Source organism: Rattus norvegicus, chromosome 10, assembly GCF_036323735.1.
Source record: "Rattus norvegicus strain BN/NHsdMcwi chromosome 10, GRCr8, whole genome shotgun sequence".
NCBI lineage: Eukaryota > Metazoa > Chordata > Mammalia > Rodentia > Muridae > Rattus > Rattus norvegicus.
Genome location: NC_086028.1, coordinates 99359501 through 99379834, shown reverse-complemented (window position 1 = coordinate 99379834; position 20334 = coordinate 99359501). Strand labels below are relative to the sequence as shown.

The 20334-nt window shown below is 52.2% G+C and overlaps 1 protein-coding gene and 1 long non-coding RNA gene across 6 annotated transcripts in view; one reads left to right on the top strand and one right to left on the bottom strand.

Moving 5' to 3' along the window:
* Positions 1 to 20334, top strand: part of Sdk2 (sidekick cell adhesion molecule 2) — a 277637-nt gene that overhangs the window by 221849 nt on the left and 35454 nt on the right. For 2 of the 3 annotated variants that reach the window (XM_006247693.5, XM_063269472.1), the window contains 12 exons: positions 1794 to 2031; positions 3286 to 3401; positions 4073 to 4262; positions 5639 to 5737; positions 6318 to 6512; positions 7802 to 8003; positions 9236 to 9339; positions 9833 to 9903; positions 11176 to 11311; positions 12834 to 12890; positions 14568 to 14669; positions 14777 to 14892. In XM_006247693.5, the coding sequence (XP_006247755.1) occupies positions 1794 to 2031; positions 3286 to 3401; positions 4073 to 4262; positions 5639 to 5737; positions 6318 to 6512; positions 7802 to 8003; positions 9236 to 9339; positions 9833 to 9903; positions 11176 to 11311; positions 12834 to 12890; positions 14568 to 14669; positions 14777 to 14892 (1626 nt within the window). 3 annotated transcript variants of the gene reach the window in all.
* The window catches only part of LOC102547853 (uncharacterized), a 97972-nt gene that overhangs the window by 60394 nt on the left and 17244 nt on the right, over positions 1 to 20334 (bottom strand). The window lies entirely within an intron of this gene.

The window sequence follows — 20334 nt, the reverse complement described above, 5'->3', positions numbered from 1 at the left end:
CCCCCAATTTGCACAGGAAGAAAGTGAGGTCATATAACCTCCCCAGGACCGCCATACCCTCCCACATTCCCCAAGTTAGCAGCAAGAGACAGAGCCCCAAAATACGCAGCACTGGCCACTGAATACATTGTGGTCTCTCAGCCAGGAACCAAAATATTGTGTCTCTCAGGAACTGAAACATTGTATCTCTCAGGAACTGAAACACTGTGTCTCTCGGGCCACCCTGAGATAGGATACCCCAGCAGGAGTCCCGGGCAGTTTCTAAGACTTGTGTAGCAATAAGAGTAATTCTGACAGGAACAGAAGTAGCAGCTGGTATCCAGTGCTCTTTGGGAGGCCCAGAACCCTGGCAAAGAAAGGGTCAGCCTGGTGGTGCCCCGTGGCCTCTCTCACCACACGCCCCTTGCCTCCAAGAGAGCACTCATTGGTTATATGAACTAGTGCAAACCCTCCCACACCACTCGTGACAAGAAGGAGCTGGTGGCTGAGACTTGATACCATGAGCCCCCAACAGACACTACATAATCTTAATTATGGCTCCTCTTCCAGGAAGCAGACCCCGAGCAACACTTTGGGGCTAGCCCAGTGGCCCAGGGCACTGTGAATGTATAAGTGGGACATATAGCCTCCTGTGACCTCAACTTCAGCTCTACACACACACACACACACACACACACACACACACACACACACCTCTTAATTGTCTCTAAATGTTTCCAAACATGAAAGTTAGAGAGTATATTACTGGGATGCTGTGGGGGATGGGAAGTCAACAGCTGTGCCATGCAGCCCCCTGTCTCATAATGATGTGTGGCCAGTTACCTCTCCTTAACCAGTAGGAGAGTGGTTTGCCAGGCCCATCTCAGCCTCTTGGGCCCATCTATTTCTGTCTTGATGATCTCTAGCTCATGTCGGTAAGTGTCTGTAGAGGAACGTGGAGGCGAGAGAAGGCTGAGTGAGTGAGGGAGAATTGGACAAAGTGGGTTTTAAAATGGTACACTATGGATTATGGGTTCTTGGAGCCCTGGGGAGGCAGAATGGAGGGGAGAAAGTGCAAACATGCCAGCTTCTGAGAAGGAGTGGAAGCCAGATTCTCAGCTGGTGTCTGCTTCAGGCCAAAGGTCCACCCCACCACCTACCAACCTTGCCAGAGTCATCCAACCTTAAACCACTAAGCAGGACTCGTCCCGCTGAGTGCTACAAACCAGGAAAAGAATGTCTTTTCTTATCGGTGAGACTCTAACCAGTAAGACAAAGATGAAATTCAGTGGGAGAGCCTGAGATTTGCTGAATTTGCAGGACTTCCTGACAGTGACGTGCCTATAAGGAGACTATATAAGGACGGGTTAACTCCAGGTTCCTTCCTCCCAAGGGCAGCATGAGTAGAGACCAGGTGTTAGAGGCAGTTAACATGTGTGTTGACAGCCAGAGTAAGGGAAGTGACCTCAACTTCAGCTCTTCGCTACTCGCTTAAACTGAAAGACACAAGAGCCTAAGGGCTCTCTCTGCTCATCAGCAAGCGGTGCAGACAGGTTTTCAGCCTGCTGGAAAGGACCAGCCTCCAGGCAAGGTTATGAGTCAGCCACGTGAATGAGGAACAAAAATGTTACTTCTCCTGGGAGTCCAGGGTGGAGAAACAGACAGGGAGTCATGGAAACAATGTTACCAGTTCAAGCCCCACTTGGGATAGCGCCTCTTTTGGGCACTGTCTGCTCAACTGGTGAGTGAGAAAAAGGAAATATAGAGTGGTCTCCATCCTAATCCCTCATCTCTCTGCCCCTGCTTTATCCCAGCCCCTCCCAGAAATGGAATACAACGGCAACCCTGAGTCAGTGGGCTACAAGATCAAGTACAGCCGGTCTGACGGCCACGGCAAGACACTGAGCCACACGGTACAAGACCGAGTGGAGCGAGAATACACGATTGAGGACCTGGAGGAGTGGACAGAGTACCGTGTCCAGGTCCAGGCCTTCAACGCCATCGGGAGCGGGCCCTGGAGCCAGGCGGTGGTGGGCAGGACCCGGGAGTCAGGTACCACACTGCTCCTCCTTCTCTGAGGCCATCCAAGAGCAGACTGTGCTACAGAGCAGACCGTGCTACGGCCATTTGTGCAGACAACTCAAGCAGCTAGCCTCAGTGCTCACCCCATGGCAGAGCACCCTGCCAGACCTCTAGGTCCCCCAGTGACAGTCCCCGCTCTTGGGAAGTTTGTGGGATAGCTAAACAGGACTGCTAACTGTCCAAGCCTATCCCAGCTCACTGCCCCACACCCAGCTTCAACCCCAACACCCAACAGAGGGATCTCAGAACATTCTAGAAACAAAACCTATCTCTCCTAGGAGCCTAAGAAGGGGTTTTAAACCTGAAATATGAGCCCCGGTCCACAGGCAGCCCTCTTTCGTCAACATGTGGTTCGTTGTGATACTTTCAAAGTAGCAGGTGTCTCTTCTACCCTCCCAGATGCCCCAGCTTTGCCTTCTTACAATATGTGGGCTGGAATGCAAGGTCATCCAAAATTATTCCAGAACCAGGGTAGGCTGAATTCCCGAGCTCAAGGCCAGCCAAGCTATGTAACGATACACTTTCTCAAAATCAGTGAGGGTAGGCAGCGCCATGGCTCAGCCAGTAAAGACACCTGTCGTACAAGCCTGGTGACCTGACTTTGATCCCCAGAACACATATAAAAATGAAAGGAGGATCAGCTCATCTGTGTCCTCTGAGCTCCATGTACACACTGGGGCGTGCACATACAGTCTACACACCCACCATGGGTACACCTAATAATAATAATAATAATAATAATAATAATAATAATAATGGTTATTCTGAACAGACAGAAATGAGGGGCTAGGCTGAGGATATAATTCAGTTAGTAGAGTGCTTACCTAGCACATCCTAGATTGCTTCCCCAGCATAAACTAGACATGGTGATTGAAACCTCTAATCCCAGCACTCGGGAGATAGAGGGTCAGAAGTTCAAGGTCATTCCAGGCAACATAGTGAATTTGAAGCTGGCCTGGGGTACATGAGACCCCCACCTCCCACCTAACACCCCCAAAAAAGAAAGAAGGAGAAATAGCTGACCCCAGAAACATTGTCTGTAACATCCCCCAAACCATCATAGGATCGCTTGCAGCTGTGGTCTGCATGTGCTGTCTTTTCTCCCACAGAGCTGGCATCGTGAAGCTGGCTCTTTGATTGGTCCCCACATCCTTGCTGTATTTCCCACCACTGTGGGGCTGTCTCTGGGTCCTTATTCTTCCTTGTCACTCCTGTCTCCCATAGTCCCATCCTCTGGCCCCACCAACGTGTCAGCTCTGGCCACCACCTCTAGTAGCATGCTGGTTCGATGGAGCGAGATCCCGGAAGCAGATCGAAATGGCCTCGTGCTGGGCTACAAGGTAGCTGTTGGGATCAAAAGGGGGTGGGTTGCACCATCTTCTCTAGGCCCTCCACCCAAGGTATCTGTCTTCCTTCCTCCGAATCACTCTCTGCCTCACAGAGGCACAGGGTATCTGCCTAGTTTCTCATCCACCAGTCACCACAGCAACCAGAAAGACCTCCCCTAGGGATAGGGAGACATCCAGTAACTGCGTGACTGACAGGGTCTATCAGACTGCTCCGCTCTTCCAGGAGGCTGATCTGGGGACCTCAAGCTTTATCCTCAGCCCTAAGGGATACAGTCTGGTTTCTATTATCTTCTAGAATTCCTTTCCAAACTGTTCTGGGCCATGTGGCCGTTTGGTCATGTGACTATGTGACCATGTGGCTATGCGGTCATGTGACTGTGTGGCCATGTGACCATGTGGTCATGTGGCTATGTGGCCATGTGGCCCAGTCTTACCTTGAAAGGTAAGGATCATAGGATAATGTCCCATTTCTGCCACTATCACTCTGAAGCCTTAAGCAAGTCACTTTCCCTTGTGGGCCTACGGGGACTTCTAGCTATGCACAGCTGAGTCTCCCTTTAGGGCCAACCCCTCCAGGGGGTCCCCGTGTTCCTGCCCCACCCCCCACACCTCCCTGGAAAAGACTTCCTGACAGAGGCCCTCCTCTGTGTTGGCAATGACAGGTGAGGTACAAGGAGAAGGACTCGGACTCCCAGGCCCGGTTCTGGCTGGTAGAAGGGAACTCGTCCCGCAGCGCCCAGCTCACAGGCCTGGGCAAGTACGTGCTCTACGAGGTCCAGGTTCTGGCCTTCACACGCATCGGCGACGGCAGCCCCAGCCACCCTCCCATCCTGGAGCGGACGCTAGATGATGGTAAGCCTACACCCCTCTAAGCCCAGAGGGTCCACCCCCTCATCCTGCCCCACCCCACAGTGATCCCCAGTCTCAGGATCCTCCTCTGGAAAATGGGGTCACCAGAGGCTACACCAATTCACTGCAAGAGGACACTATTCATAGCCAATAAGGGAGAGTGGGGGAAAGGGCCAGGTAAGGACAGTCGGATGTCTGATGCCACCTCATGGTCTCTCCCCAGGACAAGTAGACAGTACAAAGATTTGGCATTGGGTTTGGGAGATTTGGGGGACGTGTCCTGAACCTGGGGCAGGTCTGCTTTGGGCATATGAGGAGACTCTAATGTCTAATGTCTGGGCATATGCCTCTTGGTCCTGTTTGTAAAACAGTGACACCAGAAGGGCTCCATTCACTGCAGAATCCCTCCCCACCCCACCCCCAGTCTCAAACTGACAGACAGAGGGGTCTCTACCCTCCATTCTCCCACACACAGCAAAGTGGTCTGCCCACCACAAACACTCGCAAGGCCCAGACAAATGCAGAAACGAGCCCCGGTATCGCCCGTCTGTATATTCTAACTGTAAATCAAGCTAATGAACTGTTAAATTAAATATGTTCTATCCTCCTGCCTTGACAAATATACCCACGTAATGACCTAGAAGGCCAAGTTCAAGTTTACGCATCTCATCTCCTTGACATTCTGGGCTGGAATGAAGTGTCACAGGAAGAGCGCCCACTCCCCGCTGCCACTCGATCCCTCACTCCTTCCTCTCATCCACACCTGTCAGGCTGCAGCCACCACCCCCAAATAGCTTCCCTGGGCCATCCCCAGGGAGCATAGAAGATGGATCCGGGGACCAAGCCCACTCAGAGTGTGGGGGTCCCCTTGAGCCTTCCCTGAGCTTCTAAACGCCAGGATTGCAAAGCCAGGTGTGGAGAGAGGATTCCTTCAGAGTCAGGGTGAGCACTTTCCAACCTGTCACAGCCGCTCAGGAGGTGGCCAAAGCACAGACCAGGCTGGGGACTGGAAGGTCCTGGGTGAAGCCCTGGCTGAGGCCCCTGGGATCATTCCAGCACAGACTTAAAAGCCAAGAACACATGTCTGCCTATTCTGAGAGCCCACGCACAGACTCATGAAGGGCAAGGAAGTCGGAGTCTCGGGCCCTTGACAAATAACTAGGGCCTGTTTGAGGGGTGCACATACCCCATCTCGCCTTCTAGGTCCTGTAAACTGACCCTGATTTTGAGGATAGACCGTTCTGTAATTATTCGCTAAGAGGTATACTACACACAAAGTCACTGAACTGACCCATCAATTCCCCCTCGATGCTCAGCCTGGCCTGGACAGGGCCACAGACAGAACAGCGGCCTCACCTTCTTCCTTCTGTCTCCTCCAGTCCCGGGACCCCCCATGGGCATCCTGTTTCCAGAGGTGAGAACCACATCTGTGCGGCTCATCTGGCAGCCCCCCGCAACCCCCAACGGCATCATTCTGGGTAAGTCTGCGCCATTCCTGTGCCCTTCCTAGGAAGGGAAGAGGAGGTAGTGTGATGGGTTTTAAAAAAAAGAAAGGCAGAGATGAGACAGGCCTGGGAAGCCCTGAAAGTCCACAGCCCCTGAAAAATAAGATCTGACATGTCAGTCATAGCGCTCACACTTGCAGCCCCAGCACTTGAGAGGTAGAGGCAAGATGAATAAAATTGAAATAAATATTTTTTAAATAGGTAATTAAATAAACTCATGACACCAAGGATAGTTTGGTCTAGCCCATCTTGGGCTAGCCCTGGAGGAATGGCACTGCTCAGAAGACAAAATGACGGTGGATATCAAGTCCTTTAGACTAAAAAGCACCAGGCTATTGCTTCAGAGCCACCGCTTGCTGGCAGGTGACCTGGCCTCTCTCGTCCACACTCCTCAACCATAGCTAAAGGTGTAAGAGCGACCAGGAGAGCGTCCCACGCCAAACAAGAGCCAGGGAGGCCTGACTGCAATGTTACTGCGGCCACAGACATAGGTCCTGTCACGGGACATTGGGGCTGCAGGATCCGCCATTGCCCTCTGCCTTTCTCCCCACAGCCTACCAGATCACACACCGGCTCAACGCCACTACAGCCAACACCGCCACAGTGGAGGTCCTGGCACCCAGTGCCCGCCAGTACATGGCCACGGGCCTCAAGCCGGAGTCTGTCTACCTATTCCGTATCACAGCCCAAACCCGAAAAGGCTGGGGAGAGGCTGCTGAGGCCTTGGTGGTGACTACAGAGAAGAGAGGTGACTGCCTATGGGGCTGGGGAGGCCTGGGGAGCTGAAGAGGGCTTCTGGAGCCCACACGGGGACTTAGCACCCCTCCTAGTGGGCGACGGGGAGAAGCAGTGGGGAACAGCATTGCTTTAGTCTAGAAAAGAGAATGGACTCCAGTCTTGGCGTCGAGGTCAGTGAGGGATCATGCCGTGTCACAGAGCTGGACTGGGATTCCCCAGGATCCTACTCTGTTCAGGTTCCTAAAGGACAGGTGGGGTCTGAGGCACAGCCTAACTGAAAGAGTCATGAAGCCATGGGTCAAGTCCCTGAACGGCGTAAACCAAGTGTGGTGATGCACGCCTGTCACCCTAGCACTTGGGAGGTCCCAGCAAGAAGATCGGGAGTTCGAGGTCAGCCTCAGCTACATAGCAAGTTTGAGGGCAGCCTAGGGTATGAGAGAGCCTGTCAAAATAAGAAACAAATAATACTAAGGAGATGGTTGGTGATCCACGCCCTAGTCCCCTTCACATCCCTAGCCTTACCCCTTACCCTGGGCTAGATCTGGGCTAGAGCCTGCAATCTGAGCTGCCCCGAGCAGGCACATAGAGAGTGGGTTCCTTAGATGTCAGCCTGAGCCCATCATTGGGTTGAAAAGTGATCTGCTAGAAAATGTCCCCAACTGGGGAGGGGGTGCCAATACACACGACAGTAAGACAGTGGATTTCCTCCAAGGGCTTCTTTGTTCATAGGGAATATAGATAGATATCTGGGTTGCCCTAGCAGGAGGAAGATGAACAGGTGCTGGGGGGCAGACGTGGGGGGGATGGGGATGCTCAGTAAAGCATCCTGCAGTCACTAAACAACCCTTCCACAAAGAAGCATCAAGTCCAAGGCCAAGAACACTGAGGTTTGGCAGCCTATCGTCTGGGGTAGGGAAGTCCTAACGAAGGAGGGAAGTGGAGCAGAGGGATGACGGAAATGAACTCCCACAGAAGAAAGCATGGCCCACTCCCACGCAGTCCGACACAATGCATCTCCATCATAAGCAAAAGCAAACGTGTCAACAAGTCCCTCTCCCAAGGCGCCGTGACCGGCACGACTCTCCAGGCACCTAGGGCCTCGGACGCTGAGGGCAGGTCTCACTCGTGTGTTAGCGGCTGTCAGAAACCATGCAAGGCCCACGATCGTGGGAGTTAGATAGGGATGGGGTGTCTGTCCCAAGTTCAGAACACCTTCGAACTGCCCTTGAAAAAGGGCAGCCCCTCCACCATCACCCTGCCTTGGCTGCAGTCTCACCTACTCCCTGCCCCGCCTCCCAGACCGCCCGCAGCCCCCTAGCAAGCCGGTGGTACAGCAGGAAGATGTGAAAGCACGCAGCGTGCTGCTGTCCTGGGAGCCAGGCAGCGACGGGCTCTCCCCAGTCCGCTACTACACCATCCAGACTCGCGAACTGCCCAGCGGCAGGTGGGCGCTGCACTCCGCCTCAGTGAGCCACAACGCCTCCGCCTTCACTGTGGACAGGTAAGGTGGGGTCTGCACCCACGTCTCTGTTCCCTTTGGTCCGAGTGATCCTTGCAGGAGGGAGGGGGGCTTCTGAGAGCACCTTCAGCTGGTCGCCTGTCTTCCTCAGCTCGCCCCACTCACCCCTTCCTGCTCTCCCCCGGTCCCTGGGAAGCCCATTAGGGTTGCCTCTTAATTATCTGTGGAGTCCGGCCAGGCCCCCTTAGCGAAGCCCTTGCCAATCTTCATTAGCGATTCTCCCAACATCCCGCGTCCTCCTCCCATCTTTAATAGGAGTACGAAGCTCCTCTCCAAAACTCTGGCCTCAATCTAATCCCCGGTGATTGTACTTTTTTTTATATTCCAATCGATGTGACCTGGAACTTGAACAAGCCTTCCCTCCCCCACCCCCTTCCCCAGCCCTGTAAATCAAGAAGACTTTTTGGTGGGAAGAAAATGAGGCTCGTAGAGACGATTTTTTCCTTTTTTTCCTTATCTCTGGGGAACCTACACACACACACACACACACACACACACACACACACACACTCTCACACACACACCAAAACTCCCCTAACTTCAGGAAAAGACTGGCAGTTTGCAGGGCACCATACATACGATTGTGTAGAGAGGAGAGTGTGGATGTTTCCGTGGCCACCAGAGAGAGCATGGGTAAGCATGAGATGTACGGCTAGCCATTGCAGTGATATGTAAGCTAAGCAGGGATGGGTCGTGGCCACTCAGCATCTCAGGGACCGTCACAACCTGACCCCTTCCCAAGCCTCCAGGTTTCTTCCCATGTCATGTGTCAGCACTCAAGCCCCTCCTTCTTCCCAGGATCCCCTCCTCAAGCAGTGAGACATGAGACCCCACCGTAGAGGAGTTGGCGTGGGTATCGAGGGACAACGTGTCAGCTTCTAGGGGTTAGGATTCGTCTGGGCAAACAACCGTAGTGGTTTCAGCCTGAGGCCAACTGGGTCTGTTGCTCTGGGCCAGTCGAGCATGTGGTGGAGGCCCATGGTGCCCAGGAAACGGACCTAGAGGAAGGGCTAGGGGACAAAAGATGGGTGCGTATGTCCCAGTGTTCCACTTCCTCTACCAAGGCCGCACTTCCTGAGAGGTTTCAGTTCCCCCTGCCCCCAAACAAAGCGATCGCACCCATTGCAACCCAAGTCTTCGAAGCCTGTGGGGAGATGGTTCACATTCAAATCACAGTTGACACCGTGGTCACCGGCCCCCAATTCCCTCCACAGACTCAAACCCTTTACGTCCTACAAGTTCCGAGTGAAGGCTACCAATGACATCGGGGACAGCGAGTTCAGCGAGGAATCAGAGTCGCTGACCACCCTGCAGGCAGGTCAGTGCCATTCAGAGCCTCTAGCTCCTGACCCTGGTGGCATGAAGTTTCTTCTGCAGGAGGGGCCTCTGACGGGGAGAGATTGCTCACTGGGCCTGCTAGGCCTGACCACTTCCAGGCCAGGGATTTGGGACAAAAGGGTTTTTAACCAGGGCTCAGGGTCCTAAACCCAGCCTAGAATTTGAGTGCATTTCTTCTCCAGTGGTCCTCCAGCTTCCCGGAAGTGGGAATAGATACCCACCCCGACCCTGCACCTAACAGCTACCTAAGTTCTATGGCTTTGAGAAGTTCTAAGACCCTCGGTTAGGTCTAAAATCAGGCCTCCAGCTCACCCTGGTCATTCGCTATGAGGAAACTGGGTGGGTGGGTCTCCAGGGTAATTTAAGCAGGACCTACCTAGCTAACCAGCGTCAGCAGGATCTGGTCCCTGTGTGTTTCTGGGTGGTGCTGACACTCGGGGGCCCAGAGTCTACTCCTCTGTCTCTCTCCACAGCCCCCGATGAGGCACCCACCATCCTGTCGGTGACTCCCCACACCACCACCTCTGTGCTAATCCGATGGCAGGTAAGGCTAGGTGGACAAGGCGGGTTCATTTCCTTGGCTGGGACCAGAAAATCCACCAGTCCCCACCAGGGCTGCCTCAGCCTCTGTTCTATACCCCCTGAGCACAGGAAAAGGGAGGTGGGGGAAAGGAGGAGATCAAGGTGCATGCACTTCACAGACTGTGGCCATGAGTCACAAAGTTCAAGTGACAGGGTTAGTTTCATGACCCCAGACCTGTGGAATCTGTATGCAGAAAAGCATATAGGGGCTCTGAGGACTCCCCAAGGCTTCATAAAGCCCACACCCAGAGGTCAGTACCAGGCTTCCCAACAGAGACCTGTGACCTTCCTCATGAGCGGTATCCCCCTATGTAGGTTAGTCTCTCCCAGCTGCCTGATCTTTAGTGAGAAACGTTTGTTCTGCCAGGGCCCAAGGCAACCTCAGCCAGTGATCATGATACCCATACATTCTCTGGAGCCCAGCCTTGAGCTCAGTGGGTCACCCACAGAAGCCCCTATGTAGGGAGGGGCTAGCTAGCTCCTGTCCCTACTTCTCAGAATCTGAGGAACTGCGCCCAGCAGCAGTCCATGTTCAGCTGAGGCCTGGGATCCCAGAGGGGACAACCCCTAAGAGGAAATGACCAGGCAACCTCTCATGAGCCCGAGGAGGCTGGAGCAGATGGGAAACTTGGACAAAAGGGCCAGACGATGCCCGTGGCAGCCAGGGAAGCAATTAAGGAGCTAATAAAAAGGCCGAACCATTCCAACTGATTTCTTAAAGGAGGATCATCAAAAAAGATAGTTTCCACTTGGCAAAAAGCCCATACTCCAGCTCAGCCGAGGACAAGGACAAAAAGCAAAGGAGGAAAAAGAGGCCATACACATGGGCATGCTTGTGTCCTAGTGTAGGCCAGGGCTCAGCTCATAGGAAACACCAGGAAGTGCTGGCTGGGTGGTCATCAGAGAGCAGGAGTGGGGTGCAGAGAGGTAGATCACAGGGTCTCTGGACAAGCAATGGCTGATGATTCCAGGGGTGTGTTTTCTGCTCCCCTGTCTCTAAGTGGGTTTTCTGCTCAGCTGAAGGGGACTTGCATGGTGATTCCTGCCCTTCCCCCACCTCCAAGAGACCATAACAACCTCTTTGGAAATGCCCAACCCTATCCCAGTTGTTTTCCCGGTTGGGACCCCAGTCCCTGCTCTGTGGCTGCAGGAGGTGTGATGGACAGAGATATAGGGGGAAGTGAGGGGAGCCATGGTCAAGGCCCCTCCCCATGTTTGACCCTCCCACCTGTAGCCTCCATCCGAGGACAAGATCAACGGCATCCTCTTGGGCTTCCGAATCCGGTACCGGGAGCTGCTCTACGAAGGGCTGAGAGGCTTCACTCTTCGGGGCATCAACAACCCTGGGGCCAAGTGGGCTGAGCTCACCTGTGAGTAGCATTTCCCGGGCCTTGGGGAAGATGGGGGTAGATAGGCTCGCCTGCCCCATCTGCTGCTCCCAGTCTCCCTGAGTCTCCGAGTCTGCTAACCTGCAACCGGGCCTCCCGGTCGTTCCTCTTCTTACCTCATCCGCTCACTTGCTGAACATTTATTGAGCACCTTCTGTATACTCCAAGACACTCTGGGCACACCAGTGGTTAAACAGACTGGTCCCTGACCTCTTGGATCAGTCCGATGGAAGAAGAATCAGGCATTCCATAAGTAAGCCCTGAAACAGGTGTCAGTAGTCATCAACACAACAATAGGAGAATGTTCCAGAAGCGTTAGAAAAGGCTTTCTTGACATGGAAGGATGATTGCAGGTTAGGCAGGCAAATGTGTGGAGAGAGGAGCCATCAGCCTCAACATCTAAACCCCAACCAAGAACAACAGTCAAGACCCCTCCTATTCCCTAGGAAGCCACCACCCAGACCTAAGGCCAAAGAAGCCAGCCTTCCAGTATAGGAGAAGCAGAGAAGGGGGAGAAATTTAGGGGGAACATCCCAGGGAGAGAGGACGCTGGGAAAGCCAGGAGCAGGAGGAGGGTGTGCGTGGACTCTGTAGGACACACGGAGAGCATGGAGGTGGTGACCTGGCCATGGGAGGTGTGACCAGGAGAGAGGCAAGGAGGCTGTGGTGTTCACATAGCAAAAGAGCACAAGGCTGAGGCAAGGAGGCAGGGCTGTGTAGGCCATGAGGGTGGAATCCACAGAGCTCCCATGCGTCTGTCCCGGGAAGGGAGAGGGAGGCAGGCAGGAAAGAGGAGGGCTTGTAGAGGATTAGGAAGGGGAGCTACACTCTTCACCAAAGAGAAGTTGGCAGGAGAGAGGAGACAGCCTAGGTCCCTGGGGGCTACACTGCTGCATCCCACACCTCCCAAGCTTGTGGAGCCATGGCTTCCAGGGATGGCCGCAGTCAAAATAATTGAGCACGGAGCAAGGGATATGAAGCGAACAAGACCCACAGAAATACCCGCCATTCAACAGCTCGTGTTATTTTCTTATATTTATTTTTTTATTTTGGCCAATGTTTGCCCGCGGCTGTGATTTTTATATGATCTGTGTCCGATTCGCTCATATTTCTTGACAATAAAATTGTTTCTGGTTCATACGAGGGAATTCACGACGCCAATATTTCACCGTGGCTCACCCAAGCTCCAAAGTGAAACTGGGGATCCAGTGGGATGAAAGCGCCACCCCCCCCCGGGAACTGCCCTCAGGGTTGCTAAGCTGAGAGGCTCCCCTATGACTTTGGTCAGTGTCCACCAGAAGTAGGGACAGCAATGTTTTAGGAGCTATCCCCTCCCTAATCCTCATCCCGGCCCCTGAACAAGCACAGGCATTGGAAATAGTCCTCTTGCCCTCTCCATCCTCAGCCTTGTTATTCTTTCCTGGTTGGTTCCCCGTGGGTGGGACGCCTGCATACACTAACCTCTATCTGCTGTCTCCCTGGCTTCTCACCCCCTGCCCCTTAGCCTTGTACTCCATGCGGAACCTGACCCGGCCCAGCCTCACACAGTACGAGCTGGACAGTAAGTCCCCTTGCATGGTGGTCCGTGGTGGCCCAGGCCTCCTGGGGTGGGCTGGGGAGGAGGTCGTTAAGAACACCTGGCCCCAGGCTAACACACTGTACTAGTTTACTTTCCGTTGCCCCGATAAAGACCAGGATGGAAATCGACTTGAAGAGGAAAGGGTTCGTTTGGCTTACACGTCCCAGTCCATAGTCCATCACTGAGGGAAGCCACACAGTAACTCAAGGCAGGAACTGAAGCAGAAGCCACGGAGGGATGCTTCTTATTGGATTGCTACCGTAGCTGGCTCCGACTGCTCTCTTATACCACCCAGGACCGACTACTCAGGGATGGCACCACCCACAAGGGGCTAGGCCTTCCCACATTAGTCAGGAAAATGCCCTCACGGAAGCAGAGTCTCGATTGAGGTCTCCTCAGATGACTCTACCTTCGTCAAGCTGACAAAAAACCAGCCAGCATACCCACCCAGGTTGCTTGGACTACCTCTAACAGATACTCTTTTAAGCACGTGAAGCAGGAGGCTTGTTGGAAGAGGGTCCCCCAAGCCTGCCCTGTAAGTGCTGAGTAAGAACATTATAGACTTACATGCATGAGGAGTCAGCGGGTCAACAGTAGGAGGTCAAGCAGAAGGGAAACGCCTTCCCCATGCTTTATCTACAGGAAAAGAAGGCAGGCATCTATTGCTACTGCCCAGCTTGACCCATGTAAGACACGTTGGCCCTCACTGTCTCTCTGGCCCTATCTGAGGCCCCTGGGTGGAATATGTCCACCTCCAGCCTGTCCCTGTGTGGCTCACCTCTGCCCCTTGCTCTGTTTCCGAACCCTCAGGAGGTTCTGCCCACATCCACACAAGGCCTTCTGATCAGGAAAGCCAACCTCAGGATCTAGACTCCCCTCTTCTCTTCTTCAGCCTGAGCCTGTGCATGTCAGAACTGCCACCCTGGGGGACAAGGGTAGGAGGGAGACAGGGACAGTAGAGTTCAGGGGACAGGGGGACATATTGGCACGGTGGAAAGGGATCACATCTCCCACCGAAGGTGACAGAGCCCATTTGCTCACAGCGGCTTCTCCTCACCAGGCATCCCCGCCAAGCATTTCTGACTTGACTAACACGCCGGATTTCTTCACGCCAAATGCACATTCCATAAACACGTCCCTCTAAGACTGAGAGAGCAGGGCTCAAGGGGTCAGCGGTGACATAGAATCCAATAGCAAAGCTTGCGCTCAGCCTCAGAGAGACATGGATTCCATCCCCAGCTCCAACAGAGGAGGGAAAAAAAGAGCTGGTAAAGGGGGAAAGGCGGGGACACATCAGGGACATGGCTGAGACGGTTTTCGTCTGCCATCGTGGGAAGAGCACAGGCAAGGAAGATTTGTGACCCTCTGGCCCAGGGTGGCCAGGACTATTGACACTGCCGTCTTCAGTCTCAACACCGTTGACTTGGACAGTCAATTGTATTTATGACCCTAGAGCAGAGGGAGGCTTTGTGTCACATACTCGTGTTGGCAGGGTGCAGCCCAAGCATCTAAGGCTGGCCACTTGTTTCCTCCCCAATGTCACATGGGGCACTAGAATGGTAGCTATGCCCCTCCCTCCCTGTAGTTCCAGCCTCCCTGGAGGACTCCTTATACTGGCTCTGTGACCTCTGTGTCCCTGACCCCCACTCTCCTCCACAGATCTGACCAAGCACAGGCGTTACGAGATCCGAATGAGTGTGTACAACGCCGTGGGCGAGGGACCCTTGAGCCCGCCGCAAGAGGTCTTTGTCGGGGAGGCAGGTGAGTGTGCCTTCACAGGACTCGGGGTCTCCAACCTGCCCTAGCCCACCTCCCCTCCCATTGCTTACACCCATAAGCACTCACTCCCTAACCTCCGTGCCCTCCAGTGCCCACGGCAGCACCACAGAACGTGGCCATCCACAGTGCCACGGCCACACAGCTGGATGTGACCTGGGAGCCGCCCCCATTGGACAACCAGAATGGAGACATCCAAGGATACAAGGTAGGGGGCATCTGGCAGAGGAGTGGGATACAAAGGAATAAAGAGTTAGGAGGGGTGGGTGAGTGGAATGAGGTCCTGAGCCCTTCCTGCACGGTCACCCTCAGATGCCACTGTACAGCCATAGCCTTGGCTATGTGCGAGGCTGGCAGAAATAAACACTGAGGCACTGTGGAATATTTCCATTCTGAGGTGGGCTGAGCGTGAGCCAAGGAACTCAGACCCCACCTATTCTGTTTAATGCACGCAACGCCCAAACTCACCACCTCACAGTCACATAAGACGTTCCACTGGTACAGTGTTTACTTTCACACACACAGAGCCCCAGGTTCAATCCCCAGCAGTGCATAAACCAGATGTGGATGTTTATACAAACCCAGCCCTCAGGAGGTGGAGGCAGAAGAGTTGGAGTTCAAGGTCATCATGGACTTTATAGCAAGTTCAAGGCCAGCCTAGGCTATGTGAGAACCTGTCTCAGAAAAAAAATACACACACACACACACACACACACAAATACATACATACATATACCCTAGGCCTGTCTATTAATTAGATGACCAATTTGCAAAGCACCTTGGCAGTATTTGAAAATCTGCTTAAAGGTCAGCCTATCTCTGATCCGGGATGTCGTGTTATGGTGACATACATATTCGCAGAACCCTCTGAACTCTTCCAGCCTGCTGGAAGCCTAGGAAGCTATTACGTTGTGGGCATTAATGCCCACACAACGTGCCCATTTTATACGGATGAGGAAACTTTAGCCCAACTGATAAAGCCTGGACAGGTCACCACCTATCAGGTGTTAGGATCCAGAAGCCCAAATCAGCCTTGCCAGGCAGCACAGCACATGGTCAGATCCTGAAGGAGGCGGTTTGTGGAAGAGTAAAGAGCCGCTCGACCTCCCTCGTTGGAGCATGCAGCTCTTGGCTGTGATGGATGCTCGCCTCCCTGGCCGACATCTGGGGTACTCTGGATCCTGGCATTTGGATGGTATTTCAGAAAACCATCTCCATGCAATGGCCCTAGGGACACAGGATATACAAACCACAGAACCCCGTGGTTTTCCTGGCCCAGCCTGTCATTCCATAGGTGTCAATGAGGCTGTGCCAGGGTGAAACACTCTCTCTGCCACTCGGCCTGTAGAGACAGGCCACTTGGTATAAGGCAAAATCCAGTATAGGAACCTTTTTCATCCAGGATGGAGGAGGAGGAGAAACGGGGAGGGAGGCATCTTGCCAAGGACGCTCTGAAGATGGATGATCTCCCTCAAGGCTGCGCCCAGGAGTGCCAGCTGGGAAAACCAAACATTGTGCTCGTAACATGTGCCTCTGAAGGGAAAGGAGGTGCCAGGCGGAGCCAGCCACGGTGTGGCAGTCACTAGACTGTTGAAATTTAAAAGCAGAGCGTTAACACGGAGACTCAGGAAATGTGCGGGTACCTGGGTACAAGAGAGAACACAGCGGATGTCTGCAGTTCCCAGAAAACGTTGCCCACCCCTGGGTGTGAACCACAGGGATAGGACTGCTACATCCCGGATGCGTGCTAACCAGCGCTGTGCCATCAGCACCCACTGACGTCAATGGGCCTGGTGTGTTCCCGTCAGCATCCAGACCAACTGGCAGAGTGCGCAAAATCCTGGGGGTTCTATCCCCAGCATATATATATATATATATATATATATATATATATATATATATGCATACGTGTGACACCTGTAACCCTGGAACTCAGGAGGTGGAGGCAAAAGCATTGGAAATTCAAGATCATCCTTTGCTACCTAGCAAGTTCAAAGCCAGACTGCACTATATAGATCCCTAGAAGGAGGAAGAGAAGGACGAAAAGGAGAAAGGGGGAAGATGAAGAAGAGAAAGAAGAGGAGGAAGAAGAGGATGAGAAGTAGAAGAAGAGGAGGAGGAGAAGGAAGAAGTAGAGGAGGAGGAGGAGGAAGAGGAGGAGGAGGAAGAGAAGGAGGGGGAGGAGGAGGAAGGAGAAGAAGAAGAAGAAGAAGAAGGAGAAGGAGAAGGAGAAGGAGAAGGAGAAGGAGAAGGAGAAGGAGAAGGAGAAGGAGAAGGAGAAGGAGAAGAAGAAGAAGAAGAAGAAGAAGAAGAAGAAGAAGAAGAAGAAGAAGAAGAAGAAGAAGAAGAAGAAGAAGAAGAAGAAGAAGAAGAAGAAGCAGAAGCAGAAGCAGAAGCAGCAGCAGCGGGTGATGGGACTGGTAGATTCTGACAGAAGACCGTGGCCTGAGGGAAGAACAGGAAACATGAACAGTGCCATGTCTGTCCAGGGAGCTTGAAGAAGATGGAAATGTCAGTCACAGGGAAGGAAAAGAAAGAAGGGGCTTTGGGACACCTGGAGGCTGGCTTCCTGTGTTTTCATTTCAAAACATCTACTGCTGAGTGGTGGTTTCACACACTTTAAATCCAAACACTCAAGGCTAGCCTGGTCTACAGAGTGAGTTCCAGGACAACCAGGGATACACAGAGAAAGCCTATCTCAATTGAAGGGGGAAAAAATCTGCTAGCTGCCAAGGGAGACAATGTAGCTGTAGTTACAAGTGGTGCTTAAGAGAACAGCTCTAAACCAGAGAAAGCGGTGGCATGAGAGCCTGCTCAGACTCAGATGAAAAACCAAAAGACTCAAACCTGAACCCTGGGACAAGAGTCTGGTAATGACTCAGAGCGCACAGGAGAAACTGGGAGACAGAGCAAGTGCAGCCCAGGGAGCGGCTATTGGACTGTTAAAAGAGAATGGCAGGACTGGAGAGATGGCTCAGCGGTTAGAAGCACTGACTGTTCTTCCAGAGGTCCTGAGTTCAATTCCCAGCAACCACATGGTGGCTCACAACCATCTGTAATGGGATCTGATGCCCTCTTCTGGTGTGTCTGAAGACAGCTACAGTGTACTGACATTAAAAAACATAAGAGAGAGAATTACAACCCAGCTGTTCTATGGCTCTTGATTGACTTTTTCCGAGATGTTGGAAGGGGCTGGGAATGGAGCTAAGTTGATTGGACCCAAAACCCTGGGGTCCAACCTGCAGCATCACAGAAACCAGGCATGGGGTATGTACCTGTAACACTATCACTGAGGAGGCAGAGACGGGAAGATTGGAAGTTCTAGATCGTCCTTGGTTACACAGTGATGTTGAGGATAGCCTGGGCTACATAGTGATGTTGAGGATAGCCTGGGCTACATAGTGACTTGAGGATAACCCGGACTATGTGAAATCCTGCCGAGAGAGAGAGAGAGAGAGAGAGAGAGAGAGAGAGAGAGAGAGAGAGATTGTTGGAATTACATCAGATAATTCAGATTAACAGGATTGGCCAACTATAGCCAACAGGCCAGATCTGGTCCACTGTCTCTGCATAAATAATGTTTTCTTTGGATACAAGCCATGCCTATATGTTTACAAGTTGCTGTGGCAACCTTTGCATAAGAAGGTGTTGAACAGACCTGAATAGTTGCAACAGAGACCAGGGCTACAAAACCTAAATCTTCAGTCAGCTGACAGACAAACACACAGTCAGGGTGGCCTTAAAGAGAGCCAACAGAGCCTTGGTGGCACGTCAGTAAACCCAGCACTCAGGAGGCAGAGGCAGGCAGATCTCTGTGAGTTTGAGGCCACCCTGGCCTACAGAGTGAATTCTGGGCCAGCCGGAAGTAGAGGGTTTCAAATTGTAATTAATTTAAAAGTGAACCATTAGGTCATACACTGATATATGCCTGTAATCCAAGTACAGAACGGAAGCAGGGATGAGACAGGAGAATTATAAGTTCAAGGTCAGCTAATGCTACATAGTCTCCAAAATGGATGAATGACTGGATGGATGAATGACTGGATGGATGAATGACTGGGTGGATGAATAACTGGATGGATGAATGACTGGAGGGATGAATGACTGGAGGGATGACTGGGTGGATGAATGACTGGATGGATGAATGACTGGAGGGATGAATGACTGGAGGGATGACTGGGTGGATGAATGACTGGATGGATGAATGACTGGATGGATGAATAAAGGAATGAACAAATGAATGAATGAAAAGAGAGCCACTAAAGTACTGAGGGAAAGAGAGGCTGAGAAAGGAGAGTTCAAGGCTGGCCAAAGCTACATTGTCCCAAAAATGGATGAACAGACAGATGGACAGATGGATGGACAGACAGATAGATGGACAGACAGACGGATGGATGGATGGATAGATTGACAAATGGATGGATGGATGGATGGATGGATGGATGGATGGATGGATGGATGGGCAGATGGATGGATAGAGAGCCACTGGACCAGGCATGGCAGCCTAGAACAGAAAGCAGAGTTGAGGCAGGAGAATTGTGAGTTCATGACCAATTTAGTCTACTTAACAAAATTCTTGCTCCAAAATAACAAGGATGAAGCTGGAGAGATGGCTTCTTAGTTAAGACCACTTGCTACATTTCTCAACACCCACAACTGGCTGGGACTTCAGCTCCCAGAACCCTGACACCTTCTTCTGACCCTGCACTCATGTGTGTGACTGTTGTGGCAAAACACACCCATAATACCAGTTTTCTGAAGGTGGAGGCAGGGGGATTAAGAGCTCAAAGTCTTCTCCAACCATATAGCTAGTTCCAGGCTGCATGAGACTGTGTCAGTGACTAAAGAAACAAACAAACAAGGGCTCAGAAAGTGACCAAGTGGGGCTGGAGAGACGGCTCAGAGGTTAAGAGCACTGACTGCTCTTCCAGAGGTCCTGAGTTCAATTCCCAGCAACCACATGGTGGCTCACAACCATTTGTAATGGGAACTGATGCTCTCTTCTGGTGTGTCTGAAGACAGCGACAGTGTACTTACATAAATAAAAGATAAATAAATCTTTTAAAACAGAAAGGAAGAGAGAGTGAGAGAGAGAGAGAGAGAGAGAGAGAGAGAGAGAGAGAGAGAGCAAGAAAGCAAGCTAGCTAGCTGGAGAACACTGTTTATCATGTACAAGGCCCCAGGTTCCATTGAGGATCATGGCTTGGGAGGGAAACATTGGGCCAGCCTGAACATGAGACATTTTCCTCTTGTTATCCCCTAGATGGCTGTGCTGTGGTGACTGCTTACGTAGCCCTCACAGAGCATCAGGTGTTCATAGGAGTCTAAGGACTGTGTGAAATTCACAGGAGGGGGGATGCAGCTTCATGTGGTTCTAAGTGGCAAGATCCCTGCTTTTAAAGCAAAATAGTGCTCCAGTGTGAATTCACAAACGCTGTGCGTTCATCTGCTTACCCACTGACATGGTTAGAAGGGGCTGTGTGTTTGTTTCTTTGTTTGATTTTGAGACAGGGTCTTATGCTAGCTCAGCGTGGTTTTAAACTAGCTATGTCCCAGAGGATGACCTTGAACCTGTGACCATCAGCCTCCAAGTACAGGATGACAGGTGTGCAATAGAGTGCCTGGATTTTCCACATCTTGGCTATTGTGG